Raw genomic sequence first — 25,322 nt, 5'->3', positions numbered from 1 at the left:
CTACAAAGAAAAACCTTTTATCATGCATCGATTTCTGATCCCAAACCATCTACTACTGCCCCAGCGACAAGGGATATCAAACTCATACTGCAGAGTAGGTAGAGCGTGCTGGTCCGAGTGGAATCACTTCCCTGTCTTTCGGTACCAACGTTACCGCTGCTGGGTGAAGGCGAGCATGGTTTGAATCCAATGTGGCCTGTTCTGCAAACGTACCCCATGCGCATTTTCACCCAAGGTCCTAGGCATTGCTCTCAAACTTGGTTAGAATATTCAGTCAAGCTACATGACTACTCAGTCATGCATGTTTCTGCTTCCCCTGTCGACAATTTGGAGCCAGAAACAGACATCACCTTCATAGACAAAGTTTTTACCAATTGGAAAACAGCAGCGGTTTATTTTACATAGAGCTCAAAAAACTATTTTGCGCTCAAATGAATGCCCCAAAATTTTGCTCGCGCGCTGCGAGCACTGTGAAGGATCCTGTCCAGAATCAGATCGAACCGAGGATATGTCATGGGTTTGGGTTAAGCCCCGAATGTGTATAACGTCTGGCTCCGTGCCTGATTAACACTCAGATCGTTAAGTAGACTCAAAAATAAGAAAATAATGGTTATATAAAGAATTATATGACCCCCTTCCGTAATCATAATGCCCCCCCCCAGAAATGTTCACTGCCCCCCCAGTCAAAGCAGGCTGCATCCGGCCCTGCCTTGAAATATAGTTAAAACGTCTTGCATAGAGAATCATTGACTTAAAAAGCACGATGACAGAGCATGCTTTAACTTTTTCTGTGATAAATGTTTTTGTAATACAATACTGCCCCTAGAGGTCAACCCGTCGTATACAAGGAAATTAACGATTTAATCTTACTTTTGGTTTCGACTACCCGTGGAGGTATTATAATCCTTCGCTTCAAAATTGGATCAAGATGACTGAATTCTTCGGCGTTTTACTGCAAATTTCAGACGATCTACGTGATGACAATTTGGAAAAAATGAAGTTCCTTTGTCCAGTTTTAGGGAAAAGGCGTCTCGAGAAAATTGACAGTGGCATTAAACTTTTTCAAGCATTGATGGAGCGTCAAGAACTTGGACCTAACAAGACGGAACTTCTTAAAATACTTTTGAACAACATTCGTCGGGAAGATCTCGCTGAGACATTGAATAACTTTGAAAGTCAGTGTCATGTACCACAGACAAATCTACCTGACAAAACGGAACAAGGTACAGTAACTCTAGATATGCTACTGTCTGGGTGAAGATAGCTAGCTAGTGCTAATACTACTAGGCTAGCTAGCTCTAGTACAGTACTAGGTTACTTTCCGAAAACCGACAGCCGGTGCCAGGTTAGCCTTGGCGGCCTTCCCGTACTGAGGTTTGTGTTGTTCTTCTCTCTAGACTACTGTACAGTTTAGGGCGTCACTAACTGTAGATCAACTGTAACATGGCAGCAACATGACATGCAGTGTTGTCGTATAACTCATTTATTTTTGTGTAGTAAGTTATGTTTTGCGAAAAATCTCGAAAGAAAGCAGTGACATAAATCGGGTGTTGACATAAATCAGGGGATTGTAGCCTACTATCGTAATTGAAAGACAAAGCGTTACATGTTGCATCCAATACAGTACTGACAAAGATTATAGTCTACCACACAAGTCGTTCCTTTAGCCAGTATCTAATCAAAGACATGGCTCTTACTCTTGCTTTTTCACCTCCAGCCAGACTAAAAGCTGCAAGAAAAGTGATCATGGCCCAGCTTGGGAGGAAGTGGCGGACGTTGGGCCGGAGGCTGGGCCTGACAGAGGCCATGCTGGACGGCGTGGTCACCAAGCACCGCGACGTCCTGGAGGATCTAGTGGCAGGGATGCTGTGTGTCTGGGAGAAGAGCCAGGGTGCGGAGGCACAGGCGGATGACCTTGTACGAGCCCTTAGGAGCTGTGACCTGAACCTGACTGCTGATCTGGTGGTGAAGGAACTGGAAAAGCTCAAAGGAGAATGAGGAGGTAGAGGACAAGAAGAGAGGAGGAGGAAGAAATTAGTTTTGAAGAGGAGGAGGAGACAGAGGCGAGAGAACTAAAGGGGCTTAATAGGTTACCCAGAGTCCTAGTAATTCCATCTCAACCATGTGTGCTGTTTCTGATTATTTGGTGCTGCTTTGCTTGGATGTTTGAATGAGAAAGAAAGGAATAGAATGGATGTGTAATTGTAGGGAAGTATGATTCTGCTTGTGGTTGTCCTGTTGTACTGGGCTGTGTGGCTGCTGCTTTCTGTCCATTATAAGATATAGAGTATGATTAATTACTATGAGTTACAATTTGCAGACATGTTGCATTTGAATTGTGTCACCCACTGCAATGAAACCAAAACATCAGTTCTGTTCAGCAAATGGAGTTGACCTTTGGGATTGATCCAGGTCAGTTTGGTACACTGTCTTGTCCTGTGAGGAAGATTCAGAGCTGAAAGGAGTAATCTTTCTACATGTGAATCTGCAATACAAACATCAAGCTGTTAATTTTAGTTGTCACTGACTATTGAAGGTAAAGGCCAAATTGGAGAAGTGACCAGTAGCTATCAGGCGGTCTTTCTGGCCAACGAACAACTGGTGTCGTGCTGCGCATCGGTCAGAGGAGACGAGCGTTGTTCATTTGGAGCTTAACACCAGCAGACCTCAACATAGAGCCAGGCGTTTTTACAAAGCTGTTTGTATAAATGTTTCCTGGATACCCCTTTTCCCTCTGCTCCTACTGAATGGTGTACACCAGCCTGGATGTTGCTAAGGGCAAGTCTATCCGTTTGTTTTAATATTGTTTTATTTTCAACAACATATTTTTGTAACAACAGAAACATTTTTACAAAGAATTTATCTGATTAGATATGGAATTTAAAGCATGGGATATAATGTGTGATTATGAAACAAATAAATATTATATGTAATTCCTTGTTCAGGCAAGGGGGAAAGTCATCAGTCCAAGTGCTTTTTAACTGCATTTCTTTCATTTGTTTTATGATTGTGTAGCACAATACCAGATTCACTTGAAAAATAGACTTTGGACTTGCTGTTCTAATCTGACTTTAGCTGGGAACCCAGTGAGCAATTCATTATCATAACATTTGTTCGAAAAAAACAGGCTAAGCTTTCGAGCATTCAAGGAAATGCACATAAAACAACAGGATAACCTTGTTTTTAGCAGATATAACATGCTTCTTTTATTTGGATTATTTCCTAATTTAGATAGTTTTCTAATCTAACCTAATGCTATATTAAGACAAAACAGATCCCCAGCTAATCTACTTATCTTCCCTTTCATCTTTTTGCTGGTTTTCATATGAATATTGACACATACACAAGCAGGACATTTTAAATTTTGAGTTAGCTTATTTTATTTAAAATATATACATTTGCAATCAGTTAACCCCTGGAAAACAAACCTACCTGAGAGGTCTGTGCAGAGTACCTCATAGATATGAGAACCCAACTGTAGTGCTGTACAATATAAATAGACATCCACAGAGCTGTCCAACAGCAACATTGGGAGTAAAGAAGCAATAGAGTAATCAAAATACTAAGATTAAACTGCTCTGGTTCTACTGACCAATAAAGTCAACCAGAGTGGTGTGTAAATGTTTTTCTTTAAAGTTGGAGCAGATTCCTCGGGGATACACTGGAGTGTTTGAAATCAATTTGACTATTGGTTAGAAGTCAAGCACAAAGTCTAGTTATTGGTATCATTATGTCTTCCTTTATCTACAGCAGCAAAGATCAAATAAAAGAAGAGTGAGAAATGTCAGAAAATCTGGAACTACTGCTGCATTCCCTTATATAGACCCCTTGTTCTGTGGACACCAGTTTTCCACTCGCTAAGAAACATCTGTCACTCACGAATACAGGTAGATGTAGGACAGAATTGTTGAAAAATATATCTTACAAGTAAATTACACATTCCTGTGGTCTGAGGGAGGAGAGGTGTGGGTGTGTGTTAATGGCAAGTACATCTACAGCTGAACATCTACAGTGTACAAATCTTGGCATAGATTCTTGCACATTCTACTACCTCAATATGAGCATTCCCTGTACTATATCTTCAACTGTATTAGTTTTGTACTATTGTATAGTATGCTATACTATATATATATATTAAACACAATACATACCCACTATTTCTAAGATACTAGCTATATTCTCTATCTAGTAAATCTGTCTAACATACAAGAGGCCGGATCTAACATCAGTCCTTTTCCCAAACACAGACATCAACTTGACATTCTAGTCATTCAGTCAGAATCAGATTGTACAACAGCAACACAGCCCCCACCCTACCACTCAATATCATGATGATGTCACTGCCACATCAGATTTCAGTCATTGTACTTTTTCAGGACCCTTTGTGTGCAGGTTAAAAACCTGTTTTTTAAACATGACACTGACCCTCAGAAAGATCTTTAGAAACTTTTGAATTTCAACAGATCTCTGACATGAAATGCAGAGTAAATATCAAAAGTCAAATAAATTAACAAAGTATATAGAACTAGATGACAGAAGATTGCCCTCTCCTCCACAGACTCCTCTGGTCTCCGCAATTGTTTCACTTTAAGTCAAGCCCCCCATTGAAAATAAAAAATATTGTTTAAATATATGAAAGAAGTAGTAGATTATAATCTTTGTTTTTGAGTAATACATTGGCACTTAAATCCTGCGCCATGCCCAGAGTCAATTATCCTGTCAGTTAATCTTACCTCAACTGTTGTCTCCAATGATTAGCTAACAGACACAGACCCATTTGATCCAGTTGGCATGAATCAAGATATTATCATGTTGTTCATGTTTCCCTGCTCAGAACACCATGTGCGTCTAGAAAAAGCTTGTCTCACCTCCTAACCTTTAAGATCTGCTGAGTAGGCTTAATATCGACATCATAAACATATTGCAAACATGTAGCTGTTCTAAAATGAGTTACGAGCTATACTATTATACAGAGAGAAGGCTGACAGACCCAGACCAAAGAGACGTTGAGAGGAGCAGAGAGAAGACTGACAGAAGGTCAGGATTTGTTTAGCTCTGCCAATCTGTGCCCCGACATCCTCTAGATCTCATATAAAGGCAAACGTAACAAAATAAGTTAGAATACCAGAAAGAAAAAGTATTCTCCAACATCGCGATTCATTGTTCATAAAAGGAGGATGCAAGGCTTCATGATCTGTGAAATACTTGACAGTCATAGAGATGTCACCCTTTCCTCTCTACATCCTTTCCCCTAAAGTATCCCCTTGTCCTTGGGCTTTAAGCGAGCAAGTGGAAAGAAAAAGTGGACAAGTGGAAAACTAAGTCAGAGAAAGAATTTGACATGGGTTCAGGTTGTATACAACTTGTTACAAGTCAGGGGAATGGAGCAGTTGTAGACACAGAGTCTCTGCTATGTACAGTTGTCATAACCCTGTCCAGCCCATTCCAGCCTAAACCAGTCCAGACCATACCAGTCCACATCAATTAAGACTAGACAAGACCAGACTAGTTTAGACCAGAGTTTTGGACAAAAGGACCTGCTTGTTAGCTTGCTGGTTAGCAGTTAACAGTTAGAGCTGTTTGTGAAAGTATGGGAGGAGGGGCGCAAGCGAGGCTGAGTCAGGCTCTGATTGGCTGTGTGGTTATGTGGGGGTGGGTCTTGGAGAAGCCTCTTGCCCTGCTCCTCCTTCATGAAGAGCTCCACCATCAGGATCTTCTCCTTGTGGATCTGGAGGCTGATGTCCTTGGGGATGTCTGGGATCAGCCAGTCCACAAAGTCACTCATCAACATCACCACGTTCTATATGGAGGAGACACAACTGTCACTTCATATGTACTCTAATAAATATAGTATAGATTGGAATTATATATGCATGATCTGTACATACATCCCAATAGACTCAACTATTGGGAGACCCCAATAGTTATATCTGAAATGTTGACATTACACCGTTACCAGTAAATCAAGAACTACAAGACCTACATCCATAATGGGATGCAAAACAGAGCGAGAGTCTCTTCTCCTCCATGAATAGAATAGAGGGGTCCAGGTGTCTACAGGGATTACAGAGTATGTCTGTTCTGAATACCATCCTACACAAGGGCTAGTTTCCACAGAGAGCATAGCGGCAGAGTGACAGTGCTAGATAGGTGTTCTGCATGGCATCCTACATGATGGACTTGGTTCTGTTTACACATCCCCTGTCAGAGCCAGGTTCTGAAGACAGCCGTCCATTCTCAGCGCCACTGAGAGCTCTCAGTTTCATAACACTCTCATCTAAATCACTCCTCTGTGTTGACTCTGAAACATGGATGATGAGGAGTACTTACCAATGTACACATATGAAATATGATGTTTAGTGCAAAGCCTTTTATTTTTAGGAAGACTATATTAAAATTGCGCTTTTTTCTATATTCAATAATCAAATATGAATGGCACGTTTTGGATGTACAGCATGCGCTTTACACGTGTGAGTGTTTAGAGAACACGCGTTTGACTAGTGAGTGGCCTCTGACCTGGAATACAATGACAAACGCAAGGCGCGCTGCCAGGATGGCCCAGAATTCCTTAGAAAGTTCGTAGGACTCGTTGGACCAGGGGGGCTCTCTGTAGTCTTTATACCTGGACACAGACACACACACACACACAAATACACACACTAATTGAAATTGGGTCCTGGATAGCCAGCTGTGGTAGGCAATTTACGGAAGTCAATAATGGCACCGGCTGGAAATCTAGCTAACAGAATCAATAAAGGATCACATTGCTGCACTAGGGAGTAGTTCTATAAACCTGTCTATTAGGCACAACTGTTTACTTCGCACACTTTATTCCCAATACAGCCTAAACGACCCACACGCACATACCACACACACCATACCTGCAGATCTCCACGCTGTAACCCAGGTGCATTGGTTCCACAGGGGCAGTGCCTGGCTGGAAGTCAGTAACATTAAAGTAGGAGAGTGTGTGGTTGACGAAGCCGTGCATGGAGCCGTCTGAACTGTACATGTATTGATACACCAGCCTGGGGATGAAGTCTGAGGTGAAGGAGATCACAAATGCCTGTAGAGGAGAGGAGAAAAGGAACATTCCTTTACTGATCTCACATTGTGGTAAAAACAAACACGTGTGTGCAGGGAGCTGTGGAACACACAGGAGAAATTCTATTTCTGCCTTTTCCCCCCGTTCCATCCGTCCAACTTCCAGGGTGAGCAGGAACAGTAGTGGGCCGCCACCTGGGGGTGTCCTGGTCAGGGACATGGGCAGGAGAGCGATCTGTTCTACATGCTTCATATTGGGGTTCTTTGAGGAGGAAACCCATGTGAGCTCAGGGAGCACATGCACACTCCACGCAGAAAGGCCCCAGCAACTCACCTTAGCACTGATAGGTTAAAAGGCTTCATAAACCACATGTTGATATCCAGTGTAGGAGCAGGTAGCAGAGAGTTTGGGGTCAGGGTTTGGTAACGGTTAGCAGATAGGTACTCACATTGACAATGACAGCCACCTTGCTGAGGCCCCTCAGAAGGTTGTACCAGATTCCTGGAACACAGGGAGTCAATGTTACCAACGGTCTTGATCAAACACTTAGAACAACCTGTTACAACCAAGTTCAGCTCTACGATCGGACGGCTCTATGACTGGAGATCCTAGACACCTACCAATATCTTTGGCACGTGCAGCAATTGGTCGACGGACTTCATTGACAAACTTCTTGGCATCCAAACGGATCTCGATGATGTTGTTGAGCAGAGCGAACAGAGGAGCCAGTGGGAACGAGGCCACAAACAGAGTCACCATCCCAAACTGAATGACTGGAACAAGGAAAAATCTACTATTACACCAAGTCTTTTGGGATATTTACGCATAACAGTTTTCTAAATTCAGCTTCCAAATGTTCCCACTTTTTAAACAGGTGAAGGATCTGGAGAAAGTGTATAATGAAGGGTTGCTAGATGGATGGAAGGAAAAAGGAATGGATGGATGGATTGAGAGAGATCTCAGTCGGTGTGGATTGGTGTAGAAGTAGAAAGATGAAGGGATTAAAGAGATGGAAGGAAGGGGGTGGATGGATATGTAAATGAATGAAGGAAGACAAGGGGAAGGGATAGAGTAGTGGAAGGATAGTGTAAAGGAAATAGTAGCTGAGAGAAAGAGGGTTCAGGACATTAAGCCTTTAATCTTTCTCCTTATGTCAGGGTTGTCCATGTCAATCTCTCCCACATTACACGACTGCTGCTTTTGCTGAAAGCCCTACAAATACTCTGTTCACTCAATCCAATAGCACTGTCCATCTAACTACAGGTCAAAGGTCATTTTGCTCATCTATCAACCAGCACTGTTACCATGGCAATGGAGACAAGCTGATTCCGTATCATTCATTAGTGTTTTTATCCAGATTAAATGACCTATATCAACATTGGGGAAAAGATGTTTGACACTACAAATAAATAATGTTTCCTTATTCCGAAACACCAATTATAAAGGACTTTAGCGCATGTGTAGTGTGTAGTCTCGTTTAGTCTTGGTGTTTATAACAGAAGGAAAATATGTATGTGCATGTGTAATTTATATTGATATAATTTTTCCACCTTTATACAGGTAAAGGATCACTTTCATTCGACCATCTGAAAGTGTATAATGAAGAATGGATCAAGGGTGAAGCGATAGAGTAAAGGAAGGATGGAAGGATAGTGAAAGAAGTATAGTTGCAGAGACAGTTGGATCAGTGCATTCTCCTCCTCCTTTTTAATGTTCACATTTTACATAATCGAAAGTGTTTAGGCCAAGAAACATATTGTAAGTTGAAGACTTTGCTATGGTTATGCATCTATAATGACATTAACTAAGTAGAATTACAGTACATGGCTATTCCTGTCAATCAGAGGTCGAATGTCCTCTCAATTGGACAAAATATATAAAAATAAAGGACAGTAGGCTTGCTACGTTACTAGCCCAAAACCAATGTCCACTGTAGAAGACTTCAATGAATTGCTGGCTCTCAGGAGTCGAAAATATGTATATATACTTTAAGGACTTGTATTTGGTTTATGATGTGTAGTTTTGTTTTTCTGTTAAATGTTAGTTATTAGTACGTACTCATTTCCATGTATTCAGGAGTCAGTCCCACAAAGGGACCCAGGAAGTGGTCTTTTTCATGGCGCTGGAGTGTCTTGTTAAACTCCGCCTCCTGCTGGGAGTCCATCTCTGACTTCCTCCTCCGGATCAGCTTCTTCAGCTTTCTGTTTGTGTCAGGGTGTGTGTGTGTATGTGGGGGGGGGGGGGTTGTTTGTGGGTGATTTAGTAGAGTACAAAAGAAAATGGGCGTATGTCCCAAACCATTATCTTTTTAGATCATGATAGTCCCTTTGCTGTATTGTATTGCGTCACATCACTGGGTGTGACATACAAGAGTATGTTTGCATGTGTATGTTGGGTGAGGGGGTGTCTTTGTGTACTGTATGTGTGTGTATACTCACGGGATGCAGATCTCAAACAGGTTGTTCTGGATGAGCTGCTTTCCTAGCATGGTGATGCACAGCTGGATGCACAGCTCCATCAGACAGCCTGCATGGGCACACTGCCACAACCAAGCATGGATGAAATCAAACAGAAAGATGCAAATCACAGATCAACAGACACTTGTCTGTTTACATGTACATTTACATTTAGTCATTTAGCAGATGCTCTTATCCAGAGCGACTTACAGTAAGTACAGGGTACATTCCCCCCTAGGCAAGTAGGGTGAAGTGCCTTGCCCAAGGACACAACGTCATTTGGCACGGCCGGGAATCAATCTGGCAACCTTCAGATTACTAGCCCGATTCCCTCACCGTTCAGCCACATGTGTTTAGCTAGATCAACTGGAATATTCTGTGATCAATGGGATGAAACTCTCACCTCCTCCATCCTGTAGGAACCGATGACGTACAGGTAGTTTCCAGGGCGACCCACCAGCCTTAGGACAATACACATATAAACACACGGTTAGAGACAGGATCCATTTCTAGAGAGAGAGAGTGAAATAAGGAGAGAACAAAAGAAGACAAAAAGAGTGATGGAGGGAGCCACTCACCTCCCCCTGAAAAAGGCCAGGTAAACTATGGGAGTGAAGGCATTGACAAACTTCAGGATGAAGGTCTTTACAATCAGACGTTCCTCAAAGCTTTTGTCAGTCTTCGGAACCTCTGGGACACACAGACAGAAAACCAGCCAATGACAATAACCCTCTGGGTGCCCATCTTAGCCCCACCCATCCCCTTTTATACTCAAACCAGTAGCATACCCAGTGTGGTAAGCCAGCGTGCTATGGACCCATAGACCTCGTCCATGATGATGATGATGATGAGGTTGATGATGGCTCCGGTGGTCTTGACGGTGGCGCGGATGTTGGAGCGGGCGGCAGGGTAGGAGCTCATGTGCAGTGCAGCCTTGATGGAGATCCGGTACAGGATGACCCCAAACACGATGGCAAAGGTCACACATACCTGCAGAGAGAGGTCAACAGATATTTAGGGAAAGAAGAAGTGGAACTGGCTTGACTGTGGCATCTGACAGTTATGATACTGGTGGAGAGGAGAGTTACCATGAAGATCATCATGATCAAGGCGGTCAGATAGGCTGGCATCCTGTCAGTGCACGTCAGCTTCACCTTCTCCGTCTGAAACACACACACACACACATGCACACACGAGCACACACACACACACACATCCACATAGACGCAACATGCAAGCACAGACATGTACAAAATATGTTGAGAGATATACACAAATAAACCACAGGCCTCAGACAGTGCACAAAGCCTCCATGTCTTGCCCAGCTGTAGCCCGGGGTGTGTGTGCGTTGTGGCTTGGCCAGGCTAATATAATGCAGCCTTTTGGAGTCACAGCGTCAGTCACATCCTATAGGAGTGTTCTGATAAGTGGGTCAGGACTGCCACAGACTGGCCTTCCAGATGAGCAAGGCTGGATAACAAGCTACAGGCTGGGGGTGCAGAGAGAGGAATAGAGAGAGAGGGAAGATGGAGGAATAAAGAGAGAGAGACACAGAGAGAATGTACTGTATGTGTGTGTCTTTTATCTAGCTAGCCAAAGGGGCTTAACTGACAGACATAAGAATCAATGAGCCTTGTTGAGGTTGCAACATACTGATATTTGAAAGAAGAAGAGGAGGAGAGAAGATGGGGCAGGGAAGGAAGAGGAGAGGTGAAGAGATGTGAGGAGAGGAAGAAGAGGAGAAGAGGAGGGACAGGAAGCAAGGAATGGGAGGACATACTTCTGGGGAGAGGCGTTCCATCTTCAGTCTCTTCTGCATGACCCGGAACTCGTACTCAGCTCTATGGTGGTCCTTAAGGGAAAGACACAGGGTAAGTCAGAGAGTGTGTGTGTGTGTGTGTGTGTGTGTGTGTGTGTGTGTGTGTGTGTGTGTGTGTGTGTGTGTGTGTGTGTGTGAGAGAGAGTTTGTGTGTGTGTGTGTGAGAGAGAGTGTGTGCGTGAGTGAGTGAATGAGTGAATGAAGCAGTAGCGGCAGCAGCTGTCAGTCAGAAGCAGAAACAGGTTCATATGAGCTCCAGTCAGGGCATCAGCATTAAATATTTAGGATGAAACCAACAGGAGGAAGAGAGATACAGAGAGATAGAGAGCGGTGTAAAAAATAGAGGGGAATATAAATCATTGTTAGTAGCAGTTTTGACAGTTTTGTGTGTCAGCAGTCTGCAAAAGGTTTTAGAGGTTAAGGTTCGGTAAACAAAATCGTATCTTTTCTAACCTTGACAGCCATCTTCAGGAACATCAAACACAGAGAGAGAACAGAACAATTACTGGATCTCTCAAAGTCTAACAATGTTTAATATGAACATTTTAACTTCTTGGTAGTGATTCGGACCCAGGTATTTAGCTCACCTCCTCCTCCTCGAAGCCTGTCAGGTCCCAGATGTAGTTGAGCCTCATCTGCCTTCTCTTCCAGTGCTCCATAAACATGGCAGCTAGCATAGATAAACACATCAACAACAACATCAACACCACCCCAGGCAACAGGTGCATAGAAGGGGGATGTGGCAAGTGTTGGATGAGACAAGATTGATCTCCAGGACCCTAAGGTATGGTTTGACATAGGGATGCACCGAATCCAGATTTTTGGGGTTCGGCCGAATACCGAATCCACTGGTTAAGATTTGGCCAAATCCAAAACCGAATACCTACTCCTACTCCGAATCCTACTCCTACATTAATGAAGTAAACATTTAGTCATTTTAGTAGACGCTCTTATCCAGAGCAACGTCCACAGAAGTGTATCTATTAATTAATTTTTTTATTGTAACAAAAACAAAAGAAAATACAACATTATGCCCGGAAGACAAGTGGGGAAAACTATTTTGACAATTACCTTATGCCTATGTTTACCCTATCTCAAGATCCAATTCCGCCGAAACCGAACCCTATAAAAAAAGCCCAATATTCGTCCGAATCCGAAACCTGGATTCGGTGCATTCCTACTTCGACATGACTCAGTGAAGTCTCCAGCCTGTTGGAAGCTAAGCTCTATCTAGACAGATGCTGCAGGAGGAGGGGTCTGGAGAGATCTCTGCATGTCAACGGCCAACGATCCCTCTGTAACTGTGACGACCTGGCCCTGCTCTCGTTCTACTGCTGGGTGGCAGATGGCAAAGCAGGCTGACAAGACATGAAAGATGCTTGTGTGTGCGTGCGTGTGGGTGCATGTGTGTGTGTGAGCATGTGTGTTTGAGTGGGAGTTACTGCGTGTGTGCACCCTCACCCCAGAGAGCCATAAAAATGGAGAAGAAGACAGTGGCAGGGTTATCAAAGAGATGGCTGGCCCTGGCTGTGCCACAGGCTGTCCCTAGCTTCCAGTAGCTGCAGGCCCGGTCACACATGGGGCACATGGTGATGTTGTTCCTTGGGTCACAGATCTCCATACTAGAGGAGGGAGGGGTGACGGGAGTGGGGGGAGACAGGGAGGGTGGTAGAAGGGTGACATAATCAAGCTCATTACTAAGCCTGAATGAGGCGGACAGTTCATCAATGTTTGGGACAATCTCAGTGTTTAAGATCATTGACCTATGCACTTTTTGTAAAGTTCTCTTGCATAAAAGCGTCTGATAAATGAATAAATGTAAATTTAACAAGGTAGCAAATTAATCTATCTGATTAAAGAGACAGACACATCTATAGACCCTGTAAAACCTCTACAATTGGGTTTTGAATCATTCCAGCCTACAATACTCCTGATCTGGCCCTAGGACAGCACACGTCTGGATTTACTGAAAAATCTAAAAATACAAATTTAAATCCTTGTTTAGTGGTAAACAGAAATAATCCTGAATCAGTCTGTCGCACTGTGTGTCTAGCCCACCCTCTGTTGCTGTCACTTAGAGAGTCCTCATGGTGACAAGACGCCTCACTGAGGCCTGTTCAGGACATCTGATTGGTCCAACTCTGTTTGTGTTCAGTGATAGTGTGTGTTGGTGTGTGTGTAGACAAAGAAAGAGAAAGACAGAGAGAGAGAGAGAGAGAGAGAGAGAGAGAGAGAGTAGGAGAGTGCACCTGGGGATGTCATCATCGACGGTGGCACAGCCATAGAGAAAGACGATGACTCCCACGATGGCAGCAGGAATCAGCATCTGGGTGTAGACGCCCAGCCAGGCAAAGTACAGACCAATCTTCTCCCCAAAATACTTCCTATCAGAGACGAGACAGTTCACTGACCCTTACATCACCCGAACATGCACATGGAGATATGATGGAATCAACCAACAGTTAATAAACAAGTTAAATCCATGAAGCTCTGAGGGTATTTGATGTTGTGTTCTGTTACTCATGTGGTGGTTTCCTATGTTCTGGAGTGGAGAGGTTACTATGCTCTGACACTGGCAAGGTGGGTTCCTAAGTTCTGTTATTGGTTAGGTTGGTTCCTTTGTTGTGGTACTAGTAAAGTGAGTTCCCATGTTCTGGTCCTAGGGTGGTGTTCCTACCTGATAAGGCCAATGGGCTGGTATTTGTAGAACACGCTGTAACTTGCCCATTCCTCGTGCAGCAGCTACAAAGAGCATAGAGGGACAAAAAATAAAAACCTTAAAACTCCTAATTTAAACTGTGTGTGTGTGTGTGTTTGTGGAAGTCTGTCCATGTGTCTGTGTTTGTGTGTGAATATGTTTGAGCGTGTGTGTGTTGGTGAATCACACCCCTCGAGCCAAGCCTGTCATGTAGGAACGTTATGCTTTCCTATAATTCAGGGTAGCTCACCAACAAACTGTCCTGCAGCTACGACACTTCAGGTTAAGGTTGAGGTCTACTCCAACTACAGGATACTGTATAACTGCTGTAACACTTATACGATGATAATTAAAGAAAAATATGAATTGCAATTATTACCGTTATTATTATTACTATGATGATTTGTATTATTATGTAATACAGGAATGTATACAGTTTTTTTGATTGACCTCCACCCCAGACATGGAGAAGGAGGATGATGCATTACTCCATGTCCCAAGGTCATGTGAAGGGCATAATGGGCTGTTAGGTCCTACAGAATCACAACAGCTTCAAGAGAAGCAATTTCAAACTTCAGCAGCATTACCCTCCATATTAGAGTACTGAGAGACCCAGGGTTGTATGTGTGAGCGTGTGGTTCTTGTGTGAGCGTGTATGTGTGTGTGTGTGTGTGTGTGTGTGTGTAATTGTGTGCATGTGAGTGTGAGCAAGTGTGTGAGCTTTTATACTCCTAAACCACCCAGACAGAAATGAAAGCGGTTGCCTTGGTGACACATCCAACGCGTCGGGCAAACAGTATAATTATTCTGCTGGTGAAAGTCAGAGTAGCTCTTTATTAGAGCTCTGCCCCTGTGTATATGTGCGTGCTCATGTGACCTTTAACCGCTCACCTTCCTGTCGTTGGCCTCATCAGTGGGACTGTCAATGTCTCCCTGTAACACAGATCACCGTGGTTACGTCCATGTTTTTACACATGTAGCATAGCTCCGTGGGCCGGTCTAGTTCATGTGATGTAACACTCACATCATGCAGAGGGTAGGCAGACATGTAGACAGCGTTGCCAAGGAGACTGGTGAGTCCTGTTGAAGTCAAATGGAGAAGCTTCACTTTCTAACATGGAAATCCCACACTCAAGCTTCAGTATCAAACCTAACACAGCTCTGGCTGTGGACAGATGGGCTTTTGGACAGATGGGGAGGATTCGTTCAAGAGGTAGAGAGAAATCTTACCCATGGTGTAAGTGACCTGACTACACCGGGTGCGTTTCAGGACCTCATAGACCTGGACAGGGACAGAAATATGTTCACATGCACACACTGATTCCACATTCCCACAGGCACCATACAGACCACAGAAGGATCTCTATCTTAGACAGCTGTGGTGATTACCTTTCCAGGTACATTTGATTTACCTCACAACTGACACATTTCAGACTGGTCCAATTGGCTTCATTGCAGTGGGTGCGAACAATAAAATAAACCTAAATTGACAGTATGTGTAGATGGTCATTTCTAAAATGTGTTACTAGTGTTCCTGTGCCAGACATGAACTACTCTGGGACTCTAATCTACTAACACTTGACTCTAATCTACAAACACTTTCACTCAACTAATGGAGTGGTGCTCTGGAGGCCAGCTGTATTAACAGGCACTTTGCACACAGAAAAACACACAAACATACGCGCACACACACTTACGATAGAACTCCTGGTCTTGGTGTCAAAGAAGGATTCTCTGTCTGAAAGATCAAACCTGTGAACAAAAACAAAACAACTATCATCTTAAAATCCTTTTACAATAACCGGAACCCAATATATCGGTCATGAATGCCAGCGATCCTGGCATGAACGATCCAGATACATCAGTCAACCTTCCAGCCAGCCATAGAGCGTTTTGCAGCAGGTTTCACTGCATGATTAGAGCCTGTAGCAGTTGTAAGATCCTTATTACACATGTCAGTATGACAGAGGAGTCAGCAGCGTGTGTACGTGCATGTGTCTCTGTGTGCCCTCGTGTGTTTGTGTGTGGGTACACAACTTTGTGTATGTCCCTTGGTGCACATGTGCGTAATTATGTGTGTGCGTGCAAGCCTGTGTAAAAGGCTTCAAGCTATTTCTTTTCCATTTGTTTCAGTCCAGCTAGCGTCGGCTAGGTGATTACTGTCATTGCCCGTGAAATGTGAATTATAGGTACCATGAAAATATAATCAGCTTTGTGGTAAAAGAACACTGTGACGCACACACAGACACACCGACAGGATGCTCCTGCACCAGACACTAACACACACTTGAATTAAACAATAACATTCCTGAACACATTGCACTTCTTCTGTTGTCACTTCCTTACAGTCTGCAGGTTCAACACACTGACCGCACTCCTGCAATAGCAGTGTCTTTCTCTCCACAGCCACTTGTCAGGGTGACAGAGAACACAGGCACCAAGAGACATCTTGGCCCTAGCAGTGCCATGAGAGGTGCTGCGGTGAAGAGCTTTCAGTTGGCCCATGTTCAGACAGAAACAAAATCCAACCCCTTTATAAATATCTGCAGTGGATAATTCACCAGATCAAGAGGCCTAAACGTTTCCACAGAGCGCGTGTTTCGAACCAAACTAGGGTCTGGTCGTATAGCATTTTGTAGGTAGCAGACCCAATACAAAGCCTACTGCCACACTCAGAAAACGTACCCACGCCCAGGTATACCACCAAAAATAAAAAAGGCAAAATAAAGTGGCAAGACTATTGTCTGCCCGACGGCTATCTAATTGGATGCTCTCAAAAACAACAGGTCACTGAGGTAGGTACCAGTCAAAAGCGCTAAAGAAGCAACAAATTATCTAACAAAGAGACGAACACTATGCAACACAAAAGCCATTAGCTACTCACTACTTTACAAACATCTACCTCATGGATGTTCGATCCCGGACAAGCCCCCAATTGTTACACGCCAACCCTAGTGGTCCTATGGGGCGAACAAACATTCCGCCACTGACCCAAAACAACTACTTCAAACACCTTTAAAAGTACCAAATCCATGGGATTTATTAATACAACATAATTTAACAAACATAACGGTATAACAAACTCCCAGGCTAAGAGGCAGCAAGACCACAGCAGTCCCCATGCTAGAATCCTCTCTCTGGCGGCAGGGAACAGAAGATGTATTGAGGTCGTATAGTATCAGTACTCCCAGATGCACAGGCCACAGTGTGAGAATTAGATGTTAAGTATTGACACACTCACAGGTGCTGCTTCTCTCTGGAGAACGGATGGGACAGCGGTTTGACGCTCTGCTGCCGGCTGGTCTCCACTTTGGGGTGCAGGGGAGCCGTCACCTTGTGGATGAACAGCCGGACCTTCTCCACCAGGTTGCTACCCTGCTTCACCTCGTACACCTGCAGGACAGAACAGGGAGTGTGGGCACCGAGGAGGAGAACAACCGGTCAACTGTGTTTCCCAGCCAATGTGGTTGACGGTCCAATAATTCAAATCAAACCTGTAATTTGCTGATTTTATAAGGTAGATCTTCCTCCTATCACCAATCAAATCAAACCATGATTTTATTTGTGTTACAGCTCTTTTATAACAAATAATGTCATAAAAGGCAGATATGTAGTGTGCACTGATAGACATTGAAATACCTTCATGGTAGGCATCTTGAGCTTCATAAACTCCGCCTCTCTGCAGAGAACGTTCCAGGGGGCGTGGATCTTCACAAAGCCGATCCCAGGAATCTTACTCTGGGGACATAGACATGTATGGGCATAAGGAAGGAAGTGGTAGAGTAATAGAATACTGTTCCACACTGAAACCTTTCACATAACACACCTGCCATCATAGCTTTATCTGCAATCAGCTTTTCATTCAGTTCACTCACATTACAATAATCTGTTTCAATGACAGACAATATACTTTACTTTCCAATCATTTGCTGTTCTATAACCTTTCATGCGCAATATATAGGAAGTATAATGGTATTACACAGTCACTTTAATGACCTGATTTGACTGATTCTTCTCCAGCTGCCTGCGCCTCCCCCCCCTGTATCTCCAGTCCAGAGTATGTACAGAGGATATACAGTGTAGGACAGAAGTTACCTCCTCTGTCTCCTGTATAAACAGCAGTGCTTATATAAGACCCTCTCTCCTGCGCCACCAAACCACTTCCCCAGTCCTCCACTCCTGCACTCCTCCTCTCCTGCGCTCCTTCCCTCCACCTCCTCTCCCATCCTCCCATCCTCCCATCCTCCCGGCCCACTCCAAGGTTCTGACCTGTCTGTTGTTCCGAACGCTGCAGACTGACTGTACTGCAGTGGAACAGCCAGAACACACAAACACACTCTCTCTCAAACACGTTCACACAAATCTTCATGATGATTGTCTCAATACCTTTCTCTGTATGTGTGTGTGTATGTGGGTGTATTTGTTTGTGTAGTAAACTATGCATTACAGGGGTGTGGGTGCTGGTTTCAATGGTAGACTTTCCTTCTCGTCAATCAACTTTTCTATGTTAAGGGTTAAAACCAACAATGACGGTGTGTGTTCATGAGATCTCTTTGCTTGTCAGATGGTTGTCCACACGTCTCCACTCCTTAGCTTCACATTGATGTCTAGCTGTATATGTTACCCACTATGTACAACTGTCTTAGTCTACAGTTGCTGTATTTTTCACCAAAAAATATAGATTTCTCCCTCCAGAGGAAGAGATTTTTTATATATATATATATATATATATATATATACCCTTTCATCATATCATTTTATAGATATAGATAGATAGAAAAAAGGTAAAGAGAGAACAAAAGAAGGGTGTAGAGAAAGAAAGAGAAATGGGGTGGTTTGTCTAGTTGTTTCTATGCAGGCATTTGAATCTTGGTGGAGGTATGCTGGTGTTAAAAAGCCTGTCACTATGTAAATACAAAGATTAAGCCACAACAGTGAAAACAAAGGTCCGCTGTGTCGCTGTGGAGACTTGTTCCACCACATTCTTGTCAGAAAAGTGTCTTCTCTATCAGACCAACATATCTACCACAAGCAGCTCCTCGGGGCAAATTGTGAGCACCGGCTACTTTCACTCTCTCCAGCAGCCCTGACCAGGGTATTGAACCTGGGGAGCACTGGTGTCAATAACCAATTAGAGTAAAAGGCGATTTAATTTGTTATCCAGTTGCTAAAGAGAATGTAATCAGCAAATATCAATATATAGACGACAGACAGGCAAGTGTTAGTCGTCTAGAAATCCCCTCCTTCCCCCCAACCTCCTTTTCCATCTCCTCAACCTCATCCACCCTACACACCCCCTTTCTTCTCAACCTCTGCAACACCTACCACCCATCTTCAGCAGGCTCCCATTTACATCCACATCTCCTCACCTGTCACCTCCACCACCTCACCCCCCATCTTCCTACCTTCCTCCTTCCTCCTTCTGCTGCACCTCACCTCACCCCTCCACTCCTCTACCTCACCGGTCCTCACCCCCTCATCTCTCTCCAGCTCTAGTCCCATCTCCATCAGGTTCTCCTCAAAGTCCTGTCGTCTGAAGCGTCGGTCATCGTCATGGTAATCCAGCCGGTTCTCCTGTGCGGCCAGCTCTGGGTCCTGCCGGGGTGGCGGCGCGTGGCGGCTCCGTGTCCAGCTCAGGCTGCGTCGCAGGCCTCGGACCAGGGCGTTGTCCGAGAAGCGCGAGGGCTTGCGCCGCACACTGGCAGGCTTCTGGACTTGGTAAGACAAAACGTAGTCCACCCTGCGCTTGCCATCCTGGAAGTACGGGCCCATGCCGTGATCTGGCGGGGCCCCGTCTGGCTTCAGGGAGTTCAGCAACTGAGGGAGGGAGGGGACCAAATTGTGAACACATGGGTTTGTAGTTTCAGTGTAAAAAGCTCAATTTTAGACACGTGGCATCTTTAAACTGTAGGTGAGACCTGCAGTTTCCCAGACTTTATGTTAGGTCACCCCTATATCATAGCTCAGTCATCCACTCATCTACTGAGATATACCATGATAATAATCTATCTGTCTACCAAGGAATATCACATGTTATGTCATAAAGTAACCTAATCCCATCAAAGTCATAACAACTGTGAAATAACTAGCGTATCCCATCAGACAGTAGAAATCATGGAGGGCCATCCCATAATACTAGGCCTGTGAGGGCTGACCTCATCTCTGGCTTTAATAAAAACAACAATCCTATAGTTTAAGGGCATGGTTATCGTCAGGCTACTTTAGACAGTGACAGATTAAACATGACAGTGCTGCTGAGGGTAGGATGTGGGGGTCGGGGGAGGGGGTCAGGGAGGTTAGGGAGAGATGGGGGTGGGGTGCAGATGATGCAGAGAAAATGTGTCCCTTTAATCAGCAGCTGTTTGTTCTGGAGATGGAGATTTGTCCTCAGTGACGCATAATCCACACTGGCCCCCCAAAACACACTATCTTCTTGTAATTTCCTATTTATGTTTTTAATGTTGAGGCTCTAAGGACTATAGTACATATACTGGAATTTAAAACAAAGATGATAAGGGAGCTCGGCTGCTATATAAGGATCAAGGATGAGTATTACCAGCTAGGCTATGGGCACTTGAATATGTGGTTAAATAAAATGGACAATATTCACTAAATGTTCATGTTGTTCATCTTCTATCCATCAACCAGTATTTCACACCCACCCTTACTTTTCTTCAGCCCCGGCACACAATCCAGCCTTGATACTCCCCACACAGAGCAGCAGCCCCATCGGCCCCAGCCTCAGCCCCCTCACAACAGGAAGTCCCTCCAGGTCGGGAGGAGGATGCATTGTGAACAGCACAGTATACTGCCATGGACCAATAGGAGAGCTCCATTTACAGACACAGGAACGGAGATCTCCAGCGTCCTTACCAGAGTTCCCTCCACCACCCACACCCTCCTGCAGCTGCTGTGAGCAGAGATCAGCAGAACACTACAGAGCCAGCCTGCATAGCAATTATTCAGCCTAGGTCTACAGAGGCATCATCAGGCATACACTAGATCACGTATTAGCATACATTATCACTCTCAGCAGAGGTGGGGATGGGGAGGGGGGGGGGTGGGTGGCGGGGGGGGTCAGGGTCTAATGACCACGCTGATTCACTGTACAGTTGTGACCTGAGGGAGGGGACTTGACCCAGCCACCTCCGACAGAACATGAAGGATGCACACTTAGCGATGATAAACAACTCTGCAGCAGAGACGGTATGTAGCCTAGAGAACATCACTCTCTTTTTAACAACATGATGCGTAGATAACCTCGATAAGCCCTATAAGCATGATCATTTCTGCAGTAAAGTTACCATGTGAACTTTATATACCTGTGATAGCGGGTACAGACACAGAACATGTGCACAGCCTAATGAAGGTTTGGTCCAGCTTGGTTTAAATGCAACACAGGGAATTGATGGGGTATTACATAAGCCCATCATTTCGTTTCGGGACCTTATCCTGAAACATTGTGTCTGAAGCTGGCAAGATGTAGAATTATCAGCACACTGATCCATGGACCCAACAGTAACTTTTTCACCCTACATTTTTATCCCTTAAAAAAACAATTAAAGTCTCATTACATCTCCAAAGGTCTTCACCAGAATTTCTCGGCTGACTTCAAAAGCTATTAACTGCCTTTGGAGACATGGTTTTGGGGATGTTTATTAACACAGTAATTATTGCTAATATAATTATCAGTGTTGTCTGGGTTTGGTGGAGATTGTTGTACTCCCCACACAGACCCCAGAGTACAACCAGAGGATCATCCCTTATTTACATTCTTGCATTCTCAGCTCAGCATCAAAGCCGTTTTAATGAGCGTATTTAGAGAGAACAGGAAGTATCATCAACGTGTACAGCAGGAGTACCCAAATGATAAGGGAGGGTGTTCAACTTCCTGAGGCAGAAGGATGGAGCAGAGTGAACTCAAAACAAAGGACAGGAGAACACAGAACAACAAACAGAAGCAGACTAGTGCCAATACTTCAAAGTAAAAAGAATGGACCAATTGTGTCAATCTCTGCCCTGTTGTGTTGTGCTTTGTTGGCTCTGTTCCTCTTGGCTTGGGTTAGGTAGTAAAGTTCCGTTTTCTGCCTGGGTTGGTTTGTTACTACTGTGTTCCGTTCTCCTTTGAGCTATATTGTGTTCTGTGGCTGAGTTGCATTGGGTCCAGTTCGAGAGCACTATGTACTTACTATGGAGTCATACTGGTTGTAGCAGTCGTCCTGAGTCTCCTTTGTGGTTCCCAGAAGGCCCGGCTCAGGAAACTTCTCCTCCAATGGGACGGAAACGTAGTTGTCTTTACTCCTCATGGTGGCACTCTGCTCCTGCTCAGGGAGACTTATTCCAGACTGGTTATGGACAATGAAGGTCTCACCTGGGAGGGAGCCTGAGTGAAGGGGGAAGGGGAATTTGAAGTCAATTTCAATCAATACCAAACAAAAAGACATGCCAGTCTGGATCTAAGTGCAAGTGTTTCAGGTGGCAGGTGAATCAGTAATGTTTGGCTGAATTATATGATGTCTGCTCAGGTACGGTACATTGCCACATTGCTTCATGTCAGTAGATGCTGCCTGGAATGCATTATAACTGTAACTGCGTACCCTCTATGAGAAATTGCATCCCAGGTGGGTTGTATAAAACGCCCATTCCAAAGCAAGCCTGTTCCAATATTGATTTAAATACCTCATATTCACTTGATTTCTCACCTCGCGTGTAGGGGTTGCAATTGTGTTCCAGTGTTTACATCAGCTCTAGAAAGCTACAGCAGAAGCACAAACAACGACTCTTATGTGTTTTATGTATCCAGACAAGTTTGGTCCCAACATGCTTTTCTATCAAATGGGGATCCATCTTAACAGGGTGGAGGCCGCCATGTACAAACAACCACACCACCCCTCCTCTTCGCTGGGGACAAGGGACTAAGTGTTGCAATTTATGTCCATGATTGGTGACATGACTGACCTACTGTTTTCTAGTGAAAGACTAGTCTGAACACAGATCCCCCCCCCCTCCCCCCCCCTATGGAGCGGAAAGGTGTTGGTCTGGGCTGCGTTTCCCGAAAGCGTTATAAGCCTAAATTGATCGTAGAATCCATTGTAGGACGGATCTTAGTTTTACGGGCCGTCCCCAAAGACTTTGTAGTGTCTCTTGAAAATTTGTAACTATTGAAAGCGCATAGATTACCCTACACCTTACGAGCATGTTTGGGAAACACACATAAGAAATATCGATGGTTTTGTTTTTTGCTCGATAGTTGCCACGATCCATCGTTATTGGGAAACGCAGCCCTGATCATTCCAGGTCCTGCAGACTAGGGTCTGGGCTTGCACTGGCCTGCTGCATGGCTCCAGCAGGCCTGAATGACAAGTCTTCAGTCTTTACAGACAAATGCTTGAAAGTTGTTGAATTGTGACATCACATTCTCCTTGCTGCAGGGCTCCAGCTGGTGAATGTGAGCGTGCAGTTTAGAGGGAGCACAAAGCAATCCCTTACAGATTTCTATCTTTTCACTACAATAGATGTGCATGCTGCTAAGAGAACCATGCACAGTAGCTCTCCTCAGGCCATGCAGGGGAGAGCTTCCAACTCCCATCATCAGACTGTGATAGATGATGGACTAGCAGGTCCCTGTTATAATCTGACTACTACAGTAAAACAGTTTAGGACTCAGACTGGGGTGCATGAGCAGGAAGGTCGCCTTACGTTTGTGATGATACAATTCCACTGAAGGAGCTGCCCAAACCAGAAAACAATTATTTAGGCGAGCATAATAGTGCGTTCTGGTCTGGTTTAGTATCAGCTTCTTATTTTTACTTATAATGTTTGTATTATAATTGTAGCTGTATAATTACAGTCAATTTATATTTTAGCGACTATATTTTGATGTTATCGACATCGTTGGCCTATTCACTATTCATGCCTTGCATGGCAGCTCGCCGCCGTCGGTATGTTTGAGTGTGAGTATGAATGGGTGAATGAAAGGCAAAATTGTAAAGCGCTCTGGGTGCCGCTAATAAACGCGCTATATAAATGCAGCCCATTTACCATTTATTCCTTTGATCATGCATCTATTTTCCGAATGAAATGTTTGACTGAAAAAAAAGCATCGGTGTTTCGTGCTTACATAAATAAGAATCTATGGGTCTTACTGTACACTTTTCAAATACTGTCAACACTGGACTGGAATAGGCAGCACTGCGAGTTGCACATAAACCAAACAATTAATAAGTCAAGAATCTTACACAAATACAAAAAATATTTATCATGTTTGTTGATAAAATATAAAGTGTGGTAAAATATAAAGGATCATTCCGAATTCCACAGAAAAAGAACAGCTTGTTGAATCAGGGATGAAAGCCTACTTTCCAGTTCATTCGAGACTTTTCTATCCTTATGCAATATTAATATATGGTGCTGTTCTCATAAATTTGAATGTTTGGACATTCAAATTGTGTCTTCTCAGAACGAGACAGCTTACCGGATCCTCTCCTATCAAGACTGTCAACGGTCTCCACCGGGACGTTTCCGTCACCTCGTTTTTCCATTAGATACTTAAAACCGGACAATCCGATCAGACTATATTCCTATAACCCCCGCTTTCCGGTAACCATCTAGCCTGCGGACGAACTACCCACTACGCCTGTGGGTTTAGTGCCATGGCGTTGCATGTAAACATTGGGTTTCCCACGGTGCGTCTCCGGCCTCGCCGCCTTCTGTCCTGGTGTTAGTGACAACCTGCAGTCTTTACGGAGGGAAAGTCGCTGTGCTTCTATAGCCCCACTCTAATCCATTAGTGTTTCCCACATCATAACACGCCTTATAGGATGTATTCCCTCCCACCGCGTGCGTCGTGCCAACTGGGTTTTCAGCATCATTTCTTTGCGCATCACTACCAGCGTGGGGAGCGCGAGAAGCAAGCCAGCTGGTGCCGCCCACGCGACGATCTAACAGCACCTACAAGACGGGATAGTGCTAGCCGTGGGGTATTGAATCTGTCAGAATTCAAAGTATGTTTTTGCAAGGAAGTATTTTGTAAAAAACTAAACAAAAAAACAATAGTATTTAATAGTATTAAATTCGTGTTAATGTAGAACTACCTATTACTTCCTGCATAGCTACTTGTTAACAACGGACCATTATTCTAAAGTGTTACCGGTGAAGCTTCAATATCTTGGGGCGCTTCCACACGGCAGAGCGCATCTATGGGGAAAAATCGGAATGCGGACAGCATCAGTTTGCATTTTACGCACCTGTGCGTAAATCAATTTTAAGATATTCAAATATCTATGCAAAGACAAGAAATGCAAA

At 44.1% G+C, this 25,322-nt stretch overlaps 2 protein-coding genes across 2 annotated transcripts; one reads left to right on the top strand and one right to left on the bottom strand.

The window, feature by feature from the left end:
- Positions 1-756: 756 nt before the first annotated feature.
- Positions 757-3,004, top strand: fadd (Fas (tnfrsf6)-associated via death domain). The gene is made up of 2 exons (XM_084682342.1): positions 757-1,223; positions 1,718-3,004. Exons 1-2 carry the CDS (start codon positions 929-931, stop codon positions 1,996-1,998), a joined length of 576 nt encoding a protein of 191 aa, XP_084538468.1. The 5' UTR covers positions 757-928; the 3' UTR covers positions 1,999-3,004.
- A 347-nt stretch (positions 3,005-3,351) lies between these two features.
- On the bottom strand, positions 3,352-24,701 carry ano1a (anoctamin 1, calcium activated chloride channel a). Its single transcript, XM_084682344.1, has 27 exons — positions 24,493-24,701; positions 23,718-23,747; positions 22,208-22,401; positions 19,491-19,835; positions 17,658-17,756; positions 17,260-17,411; positions 15,716-15,770; positions 15,249-15,300; positions 15,043-15,098; positions 14,910-14,951; positions 13,998-14,062; positions 13,570-13,704; positions 12,782-12,942; positions 11,908-11,990; positions 11,774-11,785; positions 11,282-11,353; positions 10,590-10,664; positions 10,290-10,491; positions 10,080-10,191; positions 9,905-9,962; positions 9,484-9,584; positions 9,104-9,246; positions 7,666-7,818; positions 7,494-7,546; positions 6,882-7,066; positions 6,517-6,622; positions 3,352-5,800 (listed from the first exon to the last, which is right to left on the bottom strand). Exons 1-27 carry the CDS (start codon positions 24,557-24,559, stop codon positions 5,564-5,566), a joined length of 3,045 nt encoding a protein of 1,014 aa, XP_084538470.1. The 5' UTR covers positions 24,560-24,701; the 3' UTR covers positions 3,352-5,563.
- Between the last annotated feature and the right edge of the window lie 621 nt (positions 24,702-25,322).

The sequence above is a fragment of the Hypomesus nipponensis genome, chromosome 19 (genome assembly GCF_054491055.1).
Source record: "Hypomesus nipponensis isolate SF chromosome 19, ASM5449105v1, whole genome shotgun sequence".
NCBI classification, from domain to species: domain Eukaryota; kingdom Metazoa; phylum Chordata; class Actinopteri; order Osmeriformes; family Osmeridae; genus Hypomesus; species Hypomesus nipponensis.
Note: the sequence above shows the minus strand (reverse complement) of the source record. Positions and strands in the feature narration are given on the sequence as shown.

Coding starts and splice junctions, on each gene's coding strand:
- fadd (XM_084682342.1), top strand. CDS start 929: ATGACTGAATTCTTCGGCGTTTTACTGCAAATTTCAGACGATCTACGT. Junction 1,224..1,717: donor ACCTGACAAAACGGAACAAG/GTACAGTAACTC, acceptor TTTCACCTCCAG/CCAGACTAAAAGCTGCAAGA.
- ano1a (XM_084682344.1), bottom strand. CDS start 24,559: ATGGAAAAACGAGGTGACGGAAACGTCCCGGTGGAGACCGTTGACAGT. Junction 17,757..19,490: donor AGCTGGAGAGAGATGAGGGG/GTGAGGACCGGT, acceptor CTATGTCCCCAG/AGTAAGATTCCTGGGATCGG. Junction 9,585..9,904: donor GTTCCTACAGGATGGAGGAG/GTGAGAGTTTCA, acceptor TGGTTGTGGCAG/TGTGCCCATGCAGGCTGTCT.